Source organism: Ursus americanus, chromosome 14, assembly GCF_024610735.1.
Source record: "Ursus americanus isolate L20-20 chromosome 14, mUrsAme1.1.p, whole genome shotgun sequence".
Taxonomy (NCBI): domain Eukaryota; kingdom Metazoa; phylum Chordata; class Mammalia; order Carnivora; family Ursidae; genus Ursus; species Ursus americanus.
In genome coordinates, this window is record NC_142140.1 from 44,804,034 (window position 1) to 44,820,154 (window position 16,121).

Genomic DNA, 16,121 nt, shown 5'->3' on the forward strand with positions numbered 1-16,121 from the left:
TATGTGGGGTTGCCGTGACTTGGGGGGAGGAGCTACTGGCATCTAGTGCGTGCAGGCCAGCGATGCCGCGTGATGTCTTGGGATGGACAGGGCAGCCCCCAACCATGGAGTATGGTCGGGCCTGGCTGGCTCTCTGCACACGCTCTTGCCCCAGGATGACCGGTCGTCTCTCCGTGCACAGGTGTGGCCAACATGACCTTCCCCCTGTCTGACCAGCCGGTGCTGGGAGAATGGTTCATTTTTGTTGAAATGCAAGGCCACGTGTACAACAAGTCCTTCGAAGTTCAGAAGTATGGTAAGCTGGAGAATCTTACGATCTTAGGATTTCACATCTGGGCGAAACCACAGACCCGGTGACATCGCCGGTGATGGGGGAGCACGGCGGCAGCCCCATGGGCTGGGGCTCCGGGCAGAGAGCTGGGCACTTTGTCATTTCCCTTTTGGAAGAATTATCATAAACCACACGTTACAAAATTTGCCCTCTTCACTATTTGTAAGTGTACAGTTGTGTGGTATTAAGGACATTTGTGTTATTGGGTAGACATCACCACCCTCCATTTCCAGAACATTTTCATCGTCCTGGACTGAAACTCGGACCCCAGGAAACACTAACTCCCGTCCCCTTCCCCAGCCCCTGGCCCGCCCGCTGTCCTGCTTCCTGTTTCTATGACCGACTCGCCCAGGGGCTTTGTGGTATATGTGCTTTTGGGTCTGGCATATTTCACTCAGCATCATGTCCTCCAGGTCCATCCATGTCGTAGCCTGGGTCAGAATTCCCTTCCTTTTTATTTTTTATTTTTATTATTTTTAAAAGATTTTATTTGTTTATTTGACAGAGAGAGAGACCACAGGCAGGGGGAGCAGCAGGCAGAGGGAGAGGGAGAAGCAGGCTCCCCGCTGAGCAGGGAGCTCGATGCCGGGTCTCAGTCCCAGGACCCTGAGATCATGACCCGAGCGGAAGGCAGGCGCTTCACCGACTGAGCCACCCAGGCGACCCCTCCCTTCCTTTTTAAGTCCATTTCTTTTGGTTCCTTCGTCGTCATCCCGACCCTGTGCACAGATGGGGGAGCTGAGACCTTGAGAGCCATTCAGGAAATGGCTCCAGTAACAGGAGCTGGGGACCGATCATGGACCAGAGCCACTTACTCTGCTTCTGTGCTGAAATTCTCCCTTAACCTGGTCAGGGGTTTCTCTGTTCAAGAAGAAGTCCCCAGAAGGAAAGGGTGTAGAGGGCAGGGCTGTTGGTTGCAAGTGGCAGAAGCCCAGTGCAAGCTCTGGAAGTAAAAGGAAAGGAATTTATGGCCTTGTGTCATAAGCTGGAAGGACCAGCTTTTTCCCGTTTCCTCCGTGCAGCTTCCCGGTGTTGGGGGTGTTCGTCCCTCCTCTCCAAGCTGCCCAGGGTGACCAGATGGCTGGCCGCTCCCTGGGCTGAGCCCTTGCACACCTCTGGGCCGGGCTGCACGCAGAGCAAATGGCCTAAAAATGATGAGATGTGGGCCTCTCAGGAGAAAAAGAGTGTGCGTCCCCCCAAAGTAGGAAATAGATGCGGGTCAGCAAAATCCCCAGAATGCTGCCCGTGCTCAACGAAGGGTGGGGGTGTGGATTCCTGTGGTGTTGGCCTCGTGGTGGCCCCGGGCTGCGGCTTTGCTGTTATCCCTCCTACAGCTCCAGGACTTTCTGAGGCCACCCCCGCGGTGGAAGCCGCCCTTCCCTCTCTCTGCTCTCTCCTTCAGTGTTGCCGAAATTTGAGCTCCTTATTGACCCGCCCCCATATATCCGGGACCTGGACACATGCGAGAAGGGCACTGTGCGGGCCAGGTGAGAAAGGGGGTCAGCAGGGGCGAGCCCCTCCCCTTGTAGACACGCCCCCTCCCGGGACACTCCCCCCCCCCCCGCAGGCCTCTTCTCCCTCAGACGCGCCCCTCTTGGGGGAGTAGCCCCCTTTTCCCGCCCTTGCTCCCCTCCTCCTGGGGCACACCCCTCTCTCTCCCCTTCCAGTGTCCCCCATCTTCCTTGCAGACAGTACCCACAACAAATGGGCTGACCCGCAAGGGAGTTCTTGAAGGGGTTGCCTGTCTCATGACCAGGCTAATAACCAGCTGCAAAGTGAGGGTTGACCAGGTGTCCTGTCCCTTTCTGCGGGCCCCCCAGGGAAAGTCCTCCAAGGCTTGTGTTCCTGCCCAGCTCTGCCACGTACTAGAGCTTATGGTGGAGGTTGGCTCTCCTGCCCTCAGCTCCTCTAGCTGTGTGGTTTTTTTTGTTTCTTTTTGGGTGTTTTTTTTTTTTTTTAGGTAATCTCGCCTGTTAACATGGGGCTCGAACTCATGACCCTGAGATCAAGAGTGCCCCCGCTCTACTGACTGAGCCAGCCTGGTGCCCCAGCTACGTGTTTTAAAATTGAAGGATGTTGTCAACTATACTCAAATAAGATTTTGAAAAGCAAAATAAAATCCAAAGATATGTTGGGTAGACACACCTTTTGTATAGTTTAGAAAATACTATCAAAACGCCTGGTGTTACTTTTTAATTCACTGTGATCTGCCATCTTGCTCCTGGGCCCCTGTAAGCAGGTGTCCCCTCTGCATAAGGCATGACAAATGTACACTTAAGTTTTACCAGCATTCTCTGAGAGGATCGTTTTATTCCCACTCTCTGGGTGAGGAAACCAAGTGGTCTGATCCCTGGTTCAAAGTTGAATTCACCAGAGCACTTAGGCCCAGGTTTCCCTGGTGCCCATGGTTATTAGATCCTCTGTACTGTCCTGCTTCAACAAGTGCCAGGCTCTCTGACCCTTGGTCTCTTTTTCTGTCAAATACAAGTCTTGGTGCAGAGGATTGCAGGCCCCTATGCTCGCCTATCTATGCTGACTCTGGGCTATGGGAAGGGCTATAGGCACAGAATGTAGGATGGAGAAGCACCCCTGTATCAGCTGACCACACCACGTTGGGGGGTTGGCTTGGCCTTCCTGAGGCTGACCCCTCCCCTCCCCTGCTGCTCCGTGTGCGATTAACCCCTTTTGTCCTTTTGTTTCAGGTATACCTTTGGGAAACCTGTCTCAGGGACCTTAGCCATCAATATGACTGTAAATGGCGTGGGGTACTACAGCCAGGAGGTGGGGCGCCCCGTCCTCAGAACCACAAAGGTGAGGAGCAGAGACCCCATGCTGCTTACCCAATGGATCCCTTCCTGCAGGGCCTGCCCTTGGCTTCAGCTCCATGATCGTTTATTTTATTTTAGTGTACCCGTTCCCTGCAGCACCTAACTAGAAGGGGAGCATCCCGTAATTGGTTAGGGGTGCATATTTGGCTTTCTCAGTTGGTTCTAAGAAGTAAGGGCAGAATGGGACACCTGGGTGGCTCGGTAGGTAGACCGTGAGACTCTTGATCTTGGTGTCATGAGTTTGAGCCTCACCGTGGGGGTAGAGTTTACTTAAAATTTTTTTTCCTTAAAAAGTGGCACCTGGGAGCACCTGGGTGGCACTGTGGGTTGGGCATCCGACTCTTGGTTTAGGCTCAGGTCAGAATCTCATGGTCGTGGAATCGAGCCCCACGTCGGGCTCTGCACTCAGCAGAGTCGGCTTGAGATGCTCTCTCCCTCTCCCTCTGCCCCTTCCGCTCATGCACGCACACACTCTCTCTCTTTCTGAAATTAAATACATAAGTCTTTAATAAAATAAAGGAAAAGGGGTACCTGGCTGGCTTAGTCAGTAGTGAGTCAGCAACTCTTGATCTCGGGCTTGTGAGTTTGAGCCCCACGTGGTGTGTAACGATTACTTAAATAAATAAATATTTTAAAACATTTTTTAAAAATTTAAAAAATCTTAAAAAAAAAGAAGTAAGGACAAAAATCAGAGAAGTTGTCAGTATTTTTTTTTAAAGATTTTATTTATTTATTTGACAGAGAGAGAGAGAGCACAAGCAGGGGGAGGAGCAGAGGGAGAAGCAGGCTCCCCAATGAGCAGGGAGCCTGATGGGGGACTCAATCCCAGGACCCTGGGATCGTAACTTGAGCCAAAGGCAGATGCTTAACTGACTGAGCCACCCAGGCGCCTGAAGTTGTCAGTTATTAATCAAGTCCCAGCCATTTGGGGCTGGTTGTTACAGGGGTTTGTCTTCCTACTGGTTGCTAGACATGGGGGTCAGACGTCCTTCGAGGCTGGCTCGTAGAGAATGGGTCGGCCATTTTTCTATATGGTCCTGCCATGGTCTGTTTGTATATTCAGGGGTAACTAAGTTTAGCCATTTGAGAAACTCCCAGACTGTTTTCCAAAGTGGCTGCATGACTTCACGTTCCCAAGTATGTAGAGTCTGGGGGTCCTCTGTCTCTGTGGGGCCTCTAGCCCTGGACCCTGTCATCCCTTCTGCTGGTGGTGTCCCTTGCCTTATTCTCTGATTTGTTGAGTAATGTTCTCCGAAGCTGTTTCTGCAAGTGGCTTGTTTGCCAGGCCCCCAGTTGGGTCCTGAGATAGGGATCGAATGGGGGCGTTCTGTGCCCCAGGAGTGGGAGCGGAGTGAGTGTTCCAAAGTGGGGGTGACCCGGTTCAAATCACTGCCCCGCTGTCTGCTGGCGGGCAGTCATCTTACTCCAGGGGACATCTTACTCCCCGGGACATTGCTGCATCTCCAGCAAGGGATCCAGTGACCCCCAGTGCAGGTCGGCCGTGTCACTGCGTGTCCCTCTGGCCCTCCAGCCCGTGGAGTGTCCTGCACTTCAGATGTGTTTTTGAGAGTCGTTCCTCGAAGCCACTCCAACCCTGAGTGAACACATTCTGTGCGCTTCCTGCCTCCAGATCCACGGCTTCCAGGACTTCGACATCTGTGTGAAGGACATGATCCCCGCCGATGTCCCCGAGCACTTCCGGGGCACCGTCAGCATCTGGGCCACGGTGACCAGTGTGGATGGGAGCCAGCAGGTGGCGTTTGACGCCTCCACCCCTGTGCAGAGGCAGCTGGTGGATGTCCGCTACTCCAGGGACACCAGGAAGCAGTTCAAGCCGGGTCTGTCCTACGTGGGGAAGGTAAGCGCTGGGGATGGGGCCTGGGGCGGGGGTGGGGGGCATCCGAGGGCGCAGGCTCCACACTGCCTCCCGCCCCAACTCCGCTCGAGGACCACCATGAAACCACTGTGGTGGCATCGTGGGTCCGCAGTGGGGACCCTGCTGAAGACGGCGTCCTTTAATTGCACCGTGTAACCTTTGCTCTCGGGGGACCGAGGGCTGCATTGCTGTGTGTGGCAAGAGCCGGTACCCCAGGGGGAGAGGCACTGGACACTTTGCTCCATCTAGAAGGATGGTCCGCTTTATTCAACATAGACAGACATGCCCGTACCTACCAAGACCCTGGTGTATCCATTTATTAAGTCAGTTTCTCTAAGGCAATGTGTTTCTTATTTCGGTTGACTTTATTTCTGGAGGAACTAGCATCCAAAGGAATGCCGGCAGAGGCAGATCTCCTGCTCCGAGACAGACTGAGTCAGGCCCCCGGGGAACGTGGCATTTTGAATAGGCCTCCACCTCCTACCCACCCACCGTGCCATTCTTAGACAGGGTCAGGTTTTAGGTGACTACAAACCCAAGATCCTTGTCTTAATTGCTGAACTGGGCATTTGTGTCCTGTGGGGGCAAGGCCAGTGACACCCGGTGTTACCCCAGAGGGAAGCTGGCTGCACCCCTGACCCCAGCTCTGCCCGCCACCCACATCCCTGGCCCCACTTACCTTCCGTGGGTCACTCATAGGATCCTGGTGGCCTGTCCTCATGCTGCATCCTGCTACTCCCCCTCTGTTCTGAGACCTCCTTCCTCTCTGTGCCCGGATCCCAGCCCCTACTTGTCTGCGCACAGACACACACCTGTGTGCCCCTGGATTTGAGGGTCCCAGCTTGTATAGAAGCTAAAGCACAAGGAGTGGGGTCGGAATGTGCATGAAGAAGGGGCTTGGGCTGTCAGATCAATGAATGGGAGAGCATTTCACGTAGGGTCGAGACATTACCCACCGTCTGCATTAAGAAACAGAGCTGTAAGTGGGGATTATGTAGTCTGAAGCCCCCGTCACCTGTCACAAGATTTCTGCACAGGCGAGGGACTACTCTAGGGTCCTTCGGGGCCCACAGACCATATTTCTTTCACACCATCCCTGTCTTCTTCTTCTTTTTCTTCTTTTTTTTAAAGATTTTATTTATTTGAGAGAGAGAGAGAGAGAGCACACACATGCACACTTGCGGAGGGGAGGGGCAGAGAGAGAGAGGGAGAAGCAGGCTTCCTACTGAGCAGGAATCCTGTTGTGGGGCTCCATCCCAGGGTCCTGGGATCATGACCTGAGCCGAAGGCAGACGTTTAACCCACTGAGCCACCCAGGCGCCCCACAATCCCTGTCTTCTGAATCCCTTGTTCTGACTGCCTTTTCTACCTGTCTGAATGAGGTCTGAGCATCACACGGAACTATTTGTAGCATTGCCCGTTCTGTTCCTACCTCAGCGTGGCACCAGGCCAATGGCCAACACGTGGTGATTCCTACACTGTGATTTGAACATGGGGACCGTTGGGATAGAATTCAGAGTGCAGAAATAAATCCACACCCTGGTTGGATACTGAGTCCCTGTGTGCTCCCCTAACCGATTGCCTGGGATACCGTGCTTCCAGTTAGCCACTTACAGCTTCTCTAGACCAGTAGCCTCCAACTGGGACACACCTGACACCTTCCCTGTTTCTCGCTGTAAGGCTTTCCCACTTCACCTGCATTTGAGCCTCTGCCAAACACCAGTGATGGTGGCTGTGACTCCCTTGCTACAGCAAGCTCGGAATAAATAGCCTTTGCTCATTCTTTTTCAGGTGGTCTTCATTTAATTCCACACCACGTGGCCCAGGAGGTCCAGTTCTCCATGCAGCACCAGGCTAACGGCCAGCACCTGGTGACTCCTACCTTGTGACTTATTTGCCAAGTCCAAGGTCGTGAAGGTCCCCCACTCCGCCCCCCATCGTCTAAGTGTTTCAAAGTTTTAGCTCTTAACTTTAGGTCTGTGATCCATTTTTAACTTTTGTAGATGGTGTGAGGTAGGGGTTCACCTTCATTCTTTTGCGTGTAGGCACCCAGTCCCATTCGTTGAGGAAATTTGTTGAGGAAACTGTTCTTTCCCCCATTGAATGGTCTTAGCACCCTTATTGAAACCAGTTTGCCACGGATGTGTGCGTTTCCATCTGGACTCTCAGTTCTATCCCATCATCGATCTCCCTGTCTCTCCTATGGCAGTACCATATTGTCTTGAGTATTGTAGCTTCTCAGTGAGACTTGAAATTGGGATATGTGAGTTCTCCTTTGTTCCTCTTTTTCATGATTATTTTGGTTATTTGGGGGTCCTTGCAATTCCTTGTGAATTTTAGGATCAGCTTGTCAATTTCTGTGAAGAAGTTGGCTGGGATTCTGATGGGGGATTAGATCAGTTTGGGGAGTGGTGCTGCCCTGACCGTGTTGAATCTTTGGTGACTCCTTCCAGGTGGAGCTGTCCTACCCGGATGGCAGCCCAGCCGAGGGGGTGACGGTCCAGATCAGGGCAGAATTGACACCGAAGGACAACATCTACACCATCGAATCTGTGTCCCGGGGAGGGCTGGTGGGGTTTGAAATCCCCTTCATCCCCATGTCAGCCCAACACGTGTGGCTGGAGGTGGGTGAGTTGCTTGGACCCTTGTCATTCAGCCACCAGATACGGCCTTGGTGCCTTTCCCAGTCCATGCTTGGGCACCACCTTGGTGGACCTGTGGCCTACTGCTGCCCTGAGGGAGTTTACAGTCTTTGATGGGGAGTTTGGGGGATGGATAACCAGCCCAACCCAGGGCAAGATGGGAGGTCATGGAGAGGTGAGGGCTCCGGGCTCTGTCATGCTGAAGGAGGCTGGCCCGAAAGGATCTCATCATGTGGACTCCTGACCCTAGGGAGTGTCATCCAGGCTGCTTCCAGGAAGGTGGAACAGCATGCAGAGGCCCAGAGGCCTCTGTGTAATTGGGTCCTGCAAGGCCCAGCCAGGCTGAGCCCTTCAGGAAGATACAGAAGAGGTAGCTGGAAGGGTGCACCTGACCTCACAGGGGTGCTTGGGGTTTACCCAGTAGGCAGCATTGGGGGACAGAGTGGTCTGATTTTGGATACCCAGCAGTTGCTCCAGTGACTATAATGGGAGAGTACTGGGGGAGGGGGCCACAGGTGGGCAGACAGGAGGTGATGACGGAGAGGCCACCGAGCCTGGAGCTGTGAAGGTAGATTGGGCAGGACATAGGGTCCCATTGTCAGGGGAGGGAAGAGCGGGAGTGATAGAAGAGAGTGTCCCAGCACCCCTCATCTTGTCTCTGTGACGGCCCCACAGATGCTGGATGGCAGGGAAGGGGTGGGGGGCAGCCTAGAGTAAATGTGTAGGTGGGAGCTGAGGACACTTGGGGTGACAATGGCCTCTGTGGGGTGGCATGTCCTTAAAGACTTTTAACCATCCACACTGCAGGCTCAAGAGTCTCCAGGCTACAGCCCTTCACCGGGCTACAAATCCATTATTACAGTTACAGCTTTTTTCCCTTAATGATTGAAAGACATTCCTTCATTTCCATTAGTCCCCTAGCAATTAAGTAGCAGCAAAGCCTCGAAATGACTACAAATACCAGAATTAGCTGAATAATTTTTTATTTCATAGATACATGTCTAAAAACGAGATTTTCTCAAAAATGTCACTTTAGTAGGAAGATGTTCTGTTTCTGTGACTAAATATGGTTAGGAAAAGGCCTTTTACTCTTTTAAAAGCAAAACTAATTGTAAATGAGAATTATTTTTAATTTTTTATTTTTTTAAAGATGTCTTTATTTATTTTAGAGACAGAGCATGAGCTGGGGGGAGGAGCAGAGGGAGAGGGACAAGCCGACTCCGCGCTGAGTGCAGAGCCCGACGTGGGGCTGGAGCCCAGGACCCTGAGATCACGACCTGAGCTGAAATCAATTCGGACGCTTAAGTGGCGGTGCCACCCCGGCGGCCCTAATTATTTTTTAACTGAGGGGTAATTGACACATTGCTGTATGTTCCTTTCAGGTGGACGACGTGAGTCCATATTTGCACGTGTCGTGAAACAGTCACCAAGTGAGCGTGGTCAAAGCTGGCACCACACGTAGTTACACGTTTTTCTTCTCTTATCCTGAGAAATTTTGGAGATCTACTCTTAGCAGCTTTCGAATATACAGTACAGTTGTGTTAACTGGTCACCACGCTGGACGTGCCATCCGGGGCTTACTTTTTAACTGGAAGTTTGTATCTTTGGCAAACACAATTTTATTACAGTGACATGGCAAATTAGGACCAGCCAAAGAGAGCGGGGCAGGGGCGCCTGGGTGGCTCAGTCAGTGAAGCGGCTGCCTTCGGCTCAGGTCACGATCCCAGGGTCCTGGGATCGAGTCCCATACTGGGCTCTCTGCTCAGCGGGGAGTCTGCTTCTCCCTCTGCTGCTTCCCCTGCTTCTGCTCGCAAATAAATAAATAAAATCTTAAAAAAACCAAAGAGAGCAAGGCAGAGGGTAAGAGCTGGGAGGGTCCCCCATTTGAAGCTTCTCGTGCTGTCCCTGTGGAGTCCCTGGGACACACTGCCCTCCCGGCTCGTGACGTGTGACATGTGACGGTAGCCACAGAGAACTGTCAGCCAGGGGTGCACACTCGAGCCCCGGTGTCCATCGGGGTCCATAACGTAGGCGTGATATAGGCATGAATCGTTGGCTCTGCGCCTCAGCTCTGGTTCTAGCCAGAGCTCCCTCCCTCGGAGGTCCGGCTGGTAGCACAGATCTCAAAGCCCCAGCCCCTTGTCCCTGCCCTGAGTCAGCCTGGTAGCACAGGTTACCAGGACACAACGTGCATAACAGAGATACTCTCATCCCTTCAGAGATCCCAGGGCTTTAGAGGCTACCTCCCAGAAACTGGGCACAAAATGGGCCAACTTCTTTATTCTTGATCTCACAGAAGTCTTTGATCTGCACCTCTGGCCTCTCCCTTGTGTGGCCCTATAGTCTTTCAGCAGCAAGTGAAGGGAACAGGCTCCAACCCCAAGGGAACAAAAGCAGTATAACCACCCCGCATGGTGCACGCGGAGGGGGAGGGCTTGAGCTCAGGGAGCAGCAGTGTCCAGAGCCCCGCGGATGCTCTCCCGCACCGCCGCTCCTTCTCCTGACCACCTTCTCCGTGGTCACTTCCCAGGCCTGTTATCCCCTCTGAGAAGCCACCAGGGCCACTGGCAAGCCAGAGAGAGAGAGAAAGAGAGAGAGAAAGAAAGAAAGGGGGTTGGGGAGGGCTTCCTAATACGCCTGTGATAGAACTGTCTCTTGGTGACCACCCCCGAACACCCTGTGACCAGTCTTGGCCACTTGCTCCCTGGAGCGGAGGAACAGTGCGTTAAGGCACATTGCACCCTGGTCTCTGAGAACTGGCGACGGGGGTCCCCAAAGGCAAACTGGAACATGAGAGGGTCTTGCTGCAGGCCAGGGCAGGCCGAAGCATCGCCAAGACCCCATTCTTCCACCAAGCACCCAGGCCTTGACCAAGTACCCTCTTTTCTTCAGACCAAGGTGACGGCACTCAGTGGAAAGCCCGTGGGGGCCCAGTACCTGCCCAGCTACCTGTCTCTCAGCAGCTGGTACTCGCCCAGCCAGTGCTATCTGCAGCTGCAACTGCCTTCCCGCCCTCTGCAGGTAAGGCTTTCAGGTGTGTGCCTAGGAAGCCGTGAGCTCGTACCTTTGGGGGGATCTGCGCATGCCCCAGCAGGGTTGCTGCTGGTACTGATGCTGGAGCCCCTGTCCCTCCAGCAAGGGGCGATTCCTCGGAATGAACGCCCGTGCTTTAATTATGGTGAACATTTAGGCTGTAGCCCGGCGTTTGCTGTGATAAACCTGGCCCTCAGTGTGCTGTTGTTTGCTCCCAGGCCTTAGGCGGGACCCCTGCTGTTGGCCCAGGTTCCCCCCGTCTGCAGGCTGGCACTTGCTGGGCGCAGACACCGGGTTTCCCCAGTTGACGCTTGTAGACATGGTACAGAGATGAGACAGCCGCGGAGCTGGGTCTCGTGATCCTTCTTCCCAGTCTCTTCAAAGATCCCAATTAAGTAAGATGCTCGGAGATGCGTGTGGAGATAGGGAGCCGTAAACACGGAGCAGAAAGTGCGGAGAGTTCCTCTGGATCTCCTCTCCCCTGCGTGCAGTGTCCCTGAAGATTAGCAGCTTGCCTTAGGGTGTCACGCCTGGTACGATTGGTGAGCCAGTGTCCACGTGTCGTTATTAACTACAAAGTCTGCAGGGTACGTTAGGGGCCTCTCCTGGTATTGCCGATTCCGTGGGTTTGGACAAACATATAACAACATGCATCCAGCATTATAGCCTATCGTACAGAATTATTTCGCTGCCCTAAAAATCCTCTGGGTTCCCCCCACCTGTTCATTCATTCCTTCCCTCCCCGCTAGCCCCTGGCGACTACCAATCTTTTCACTGTTTTGATCCTTCTGCCTTTTCCAGAATGTCTCATCGTGTTGGGAGAAGTGAAAACGGGTTGTTTGGATTGGAGGCACAATTTCAATACACATGCGCAAAAGGAAGTCACGTCATGGCATTTATTTACAGATCTGGGAGGGGGGTGGGCGGGTGCCCAGTGCCCCGGGGGAAGAGCAGTCCTCCGTCCCAGGTCTCAAGCAAGCAGGAGACAGACAGCAGGGCAGCAAGCACCTGTGACTCATAAGGTGGTTGAAGAGGAGGTCACTAATATTTTGGGGGTCAGTGCTAAGTGCTTATTTTCTTTTAAAGGTTTTATTTGTTTACTTCTCAGAGCAAGCGCATGAGGAGGGGGCGAGGCAGGCTCCCCACTAATCAGGGAGCCTAATGCGGGGGTTGATCCCAGAACCCTGGGATCACAACCTGAGCCGAAGGCAGACGCTTAACTGACGGAGCCACCCAGGCGCCTCTAAGTAGTTATTTTAAAAGACACGCAGGGAAAAGTGAGGCAGGAACTTGTAAACTTGTGGCCGGAATCCTAAGCTCGGGTCGTCCTATAAACGCCCAGACTCTGGGAGCAGCTTGTCAGGCCATCACATGCCCAGGCAGCAACTCAAAATAGCTGTTTTCCCATCCCACGTATACAGTCGTCCCCCCTTATCCAGGGGGATACATCCCTATATCCCCGGTGCTGCTGGAAACCGCGCATAGTACCAAACCCTACCTGTTCGTTCTTCCCTGTCCGTACATACCTATGACGCAGATTGACGTACAAACCAGGCACAGGAAGAGATTACCAACAATAATTCAAAATAAAATAGAACCACCCTAATAATATACTGTAATAAGAGTCATGTGACTGTGGTTTCTCTCTCTCAAAATACACAGTCCTGTGCTCACAAGGTGGTGTAATGTCTGCGTGAGGGGCTAAAGTAAGGTGAATGGCGCAGGCGTTCAGACGCGGAGTCAGGCTGCCCCTGACCTTCTTATGATATGTCACGAGGAGCATCGGCTTCCAGACCGCCCTGGATGGCGGGTCACCGAGACCACGGAGAAGGGGGACTGCTGTAGTTGGAACCACACGGCACGTAGCTTTTTCACATTACTTCCATCGCTGATCATGCATCGAAGTTTCCGCCTTGTCTTTCCGTCGTATGGCATGGACAGACTGTGGTTTGCCTACCCCCTCATCTGTAGAAGGATGGATGTATGATAGAGCACCCTGTTAGCTCCCTTAGCTGAGAGGCCCAAGGGCAGAGCCTGGCTGCCGTGAGTGGGGGCGGGCTCCCCGACCTTGCTGCCAGGCCTCACCAGCCCCGTAAACCTCTGGCACTCCCTTTCCGAGAGCCGATGCCCAGACCCGAGGCTGCCAGGGGCCCCTGGGAGGCAGCTCAGAGGAATCCTGGCGCCGGGGCTGCCCGTTTTGGGGGCTTAATGGCCCGCTGCAGGGGTTATGAGAATGAGAAACTCGGATGAGATTGTGTCTGGCTTGGCTGAACACGCCGTTCCTGTTGTAATGCTATTCAACCAGCCCCGCGTTGTGGGGATGCTGGCCTTGGCTGCCGTCCCATGGGGGCGGGAAGGAGCCCTGTGTCCCCAGCCGCCGGCACTGCAGTTCCCAGTAGGCAAGGACTTGGCTGGGCCACTCAGACTTTCCTCTTGGAGGGACATGTCCATCCTGCCTGGGTCGGGTCAGCAGGCTCCAGCCAGCCCCTCTCCCAGCGACTGTCACAAGGGGCCCTGGGTGCAACCTCAGGCCTTTGAGACAAGAGTGGCCATTCTGGGTCCAGCCTGGGCTCTGTGTCAGGGTCCTTTCCCCTTCCTCTAGCTCCCAGGCGCATGCAGCGGGGAGCTGCTCTGTAAACGGGGGCTGTCAAGCCAGTCTTTTAGGGTTGCTGTGATGTCATGGGATTCATGCGTGAAGGGGAGAAAGGTTTTGCTCTTTTCTTTTTTCCAACATCTGAAACTCAAGGGGACTTTTGATTAGGTGTCTTTTTATAAGGTGGATATTTACAAACTTAAAAATCATAAAAAACGGTATAATCGTATGCTTTTTACCTAGATTTATGAATTAACATTTTGCCTCTATCCATACGGTCTCCCACTCAACCCGCCTACTTGTCCACTTACCCACCCAGCCATCCAACCACCCAGCCATCCATCTATTCCTTCAGATTTTTTTTTTTGCTGCAACATTGGAAAATAAGTTACAGATATCATGATGCTTCACTCTTTAATACTTGACCATAACATGTCCTAAAAATAAGGGCATTCCTCAGCATGATCTCAAGGCTACTGTCCCAGCTAAGAAAATTATGTTAACTCAAGATACTGTTTAATTCACAGGCAATATTCCGATTTTCAAAGATGGCCCCCAGATGTAACTTACATCTTGCGTGTGAACACCCATGCACGACTACACAATCTCGTGCACACACGCGTAAGCATGCAACCACCTGTGTGTGCCTGTGGGAACGCGCATGAATCACTTCACGTTCTGCATTTGGCTCTTCTGTGTCCATAGTTGCTCTCGCTCTGCAACAGTCCCTGCCTCTGCCTTTTCATCGCCGTGACTTTCGTGAAGAATCCAGGCCTGTGGTCTTGTAGATGATCCCACATTCTGAACTAGAATCAGGCAAAATTGCTCCGTGCGTGTCGCTCCGGCCGCGCGCTGACGAAAGGCACAGACTTAGGAGGCCCCAGTGTTGCTGAAGCCGATCTTATCCTTGCGTTGGGTCTGATGCCTACCAGCGCTTTCCCCTTGTAGGTGAGACTGCCAAATAATCGGGTGACAATCCAAGGCCCGTGCCGCAGTGTCCTGACCCCCAACAACCTTTCCCGCGTGGCCTTTGGCATCACTGACCGTTCCTGCTGTAATCCGTTACCGCCATAGGGGCTGCGTGACGGCCGTTCTGAATGCTGTCATTCCTTCTGTGTTTATTAGCTGGGATCCCCCTGGAAAAAAGAAAGAACTTTCCAGCTCTCCTCCCTCCTGTTATTTTTGGTGCTGCGTGATGGTTCAGAGTATGTTACAGACTTAAGGCCTTTAAACAAAATTGCTCAATATGTTATCATCTGTTATCGTACTTCCTTTTTTTTTATTTTAAATTCTGGAATAATTTTGGATTTTCAGAAGAGCTGCTCGGACTGTACAGGGAGATCCCGCAAATCCTTCCTCCCAGCTTCCCCTGCTGTTTTTAAGTTTTAGAAAATTGTTTGTCTTTTTGCTGTTGCGTTGTGAGAGTTTTATGTGTTCTGGACACTAGACCCTTACCAGATATGTGACCAGGGATGCTCAGGGTCTGGGGTTTTTATGGGCGGGAGGGGGGGTCCGTCCCATAGCCCTGGCTGACCACCTGCATAGCTGACCTCAGTCCCAGCCCCTCCAGAGGTCAAACTGACGGAGTGTGACCCAGGCCCCCCAGCCCTCATAAATCATATCGTCAGTATCTCGTGTGGCCTGAGGCCTTGGATAAACCAAGATACTTATGAGGCAGAACATTTCAGAGGCTTAGAGATCCCCTCTCGGGGGCTGGGGGACAAAGGCCAGACCGCTCTTTGGGCCAAGTTCACTTCTTTACTGCACAGTCGGCCCGTCGTAATCAGCCCGATTACGCTTGATCCGACCACAGTCCCATTTGCAGAGCCACGGCTGAGGCTGCCATGGGACATGGCCACTGCCATGATGCCCAGTTCTCGGCTCTGAGGGTTTCGCCCCTGCCTCAGCCAGGTCCTGGCTTCCCCGTGGCCCCAGAGCAGCCATCTGCCCCAAGGTGGGTGTTGTGTAGGTGCCAGGCTGTGGGGTGCCAGGCGGGGCTCCCCACGCTGCATGTCTCCCCCAGGTCGGAGAGGAAGCCCATTTCCCCGTGAAGTCCACGTGTCCCTGCAACTTCACCCTGTACTACGAGGTGACTGCGCGGGGCAATATCGTGCTCTCGGGCCAGCAGCCCGCCCGCCTCACCCAGCAGAGAAGCAGGCGGGCGGCCCCAGAGACACCCATTCGTTTAATGCACCTTTCTGAGACAGGTGAGCCAGGCCACAGGCAGGAGTTCCTTGCGTCTTCTGAACCATTGAGACTGGGGCGAGTCACCCCAGAAAGGAGGGGTAAGCAGGGCTCAGCCCGGAGGGGTGCCTGCCTCGGGGCGGAGGGCACTTGTTCTGGGCAAGATGGGGCTGGGGCCAGGAGGCGGGCAGTGACCAGCTGCTGGAGGTGGAGAGGTCCTCTCCAGGCTGTCCTCACTGCCTGTCTGCAGGGGAATAGGGGCAGACTGGCCCCCACCATGCCGTGTTGCCATCTGCCAGCGGGCCTCTCTGACTCTGCCCAGGTCCCCCTCCCACTTAGGAGCCCCCCTCCTCTCTCTCCTTGACTCCATGTGCTTCTCACGAGACCCACCGCCTCCCCTGGATCTTCCCCAGCCTCTTCCTGCTTCGTAGCCCTTCTGCCTCAAGCAGGATCCCCACACTGGGCGGTGGGGACACTTGAAGACAGGCCATTTGGGGTGGGGCCGTCCTGTGCGGGGCAAGGTATGAAACAGCGTCCCTGGCCTCCTACCCATTTGGTGCCGGCAGCAACCCATCCAGTATGACAATCTAAAAGGTCTGCAGACATTGCCGGTGTCCCTAAGAGGAAAAGTCAC

General features: G+C 53.6%; 1 protein-coding gene across 4 annotated transcripts in view; it reads left to right on the plus strand.

Annotated features, from left to right (window-relative positions):
* The window catches only part of CPAMD8 (C3 and PZP like alpha-2-macroglobulin domain containing 8), a 74,136-nt gene that overhangs the window by 10,758 nt on the left and 47,257 nt on the right, over nt 1–16,121 (plus strand). For all 4 annotated transcript variants that reach the window (XR_015726699.1, XM_045778708.2, XM_087867184.1 and 1 more), the window contains exons 8-14: nt 182–295; nt 1,734–1,818; nt 3,034–3,142; nt 4,790–5,017; nt 7,489–7,659; nt 10,570–10,698; nt 15,327–15,510. Coding sequence is in view for 3 of the 4 variants with exons in the window: in XM_045778708.2 (XP_045634664.2) it covers nt 182–295; nt 1,734–1,818; nt 3,034–3,142; nt 4,790–5,017; nt 7,489–7,659; nt 10,570–10,698; nt 15,327–15,510 (1,020 nt within the window). In the remaining variant the exon portion in view is untranslated. The remainder of the gene's footprint in view (nt 1–181; nt 296–1,733; nt 1,819–3,033; nt 3,143–4,789; nt 5,018–7,488; nt 7,660–10,569; nt 10,699–15,326; nt 15,511–16,121) is intronic.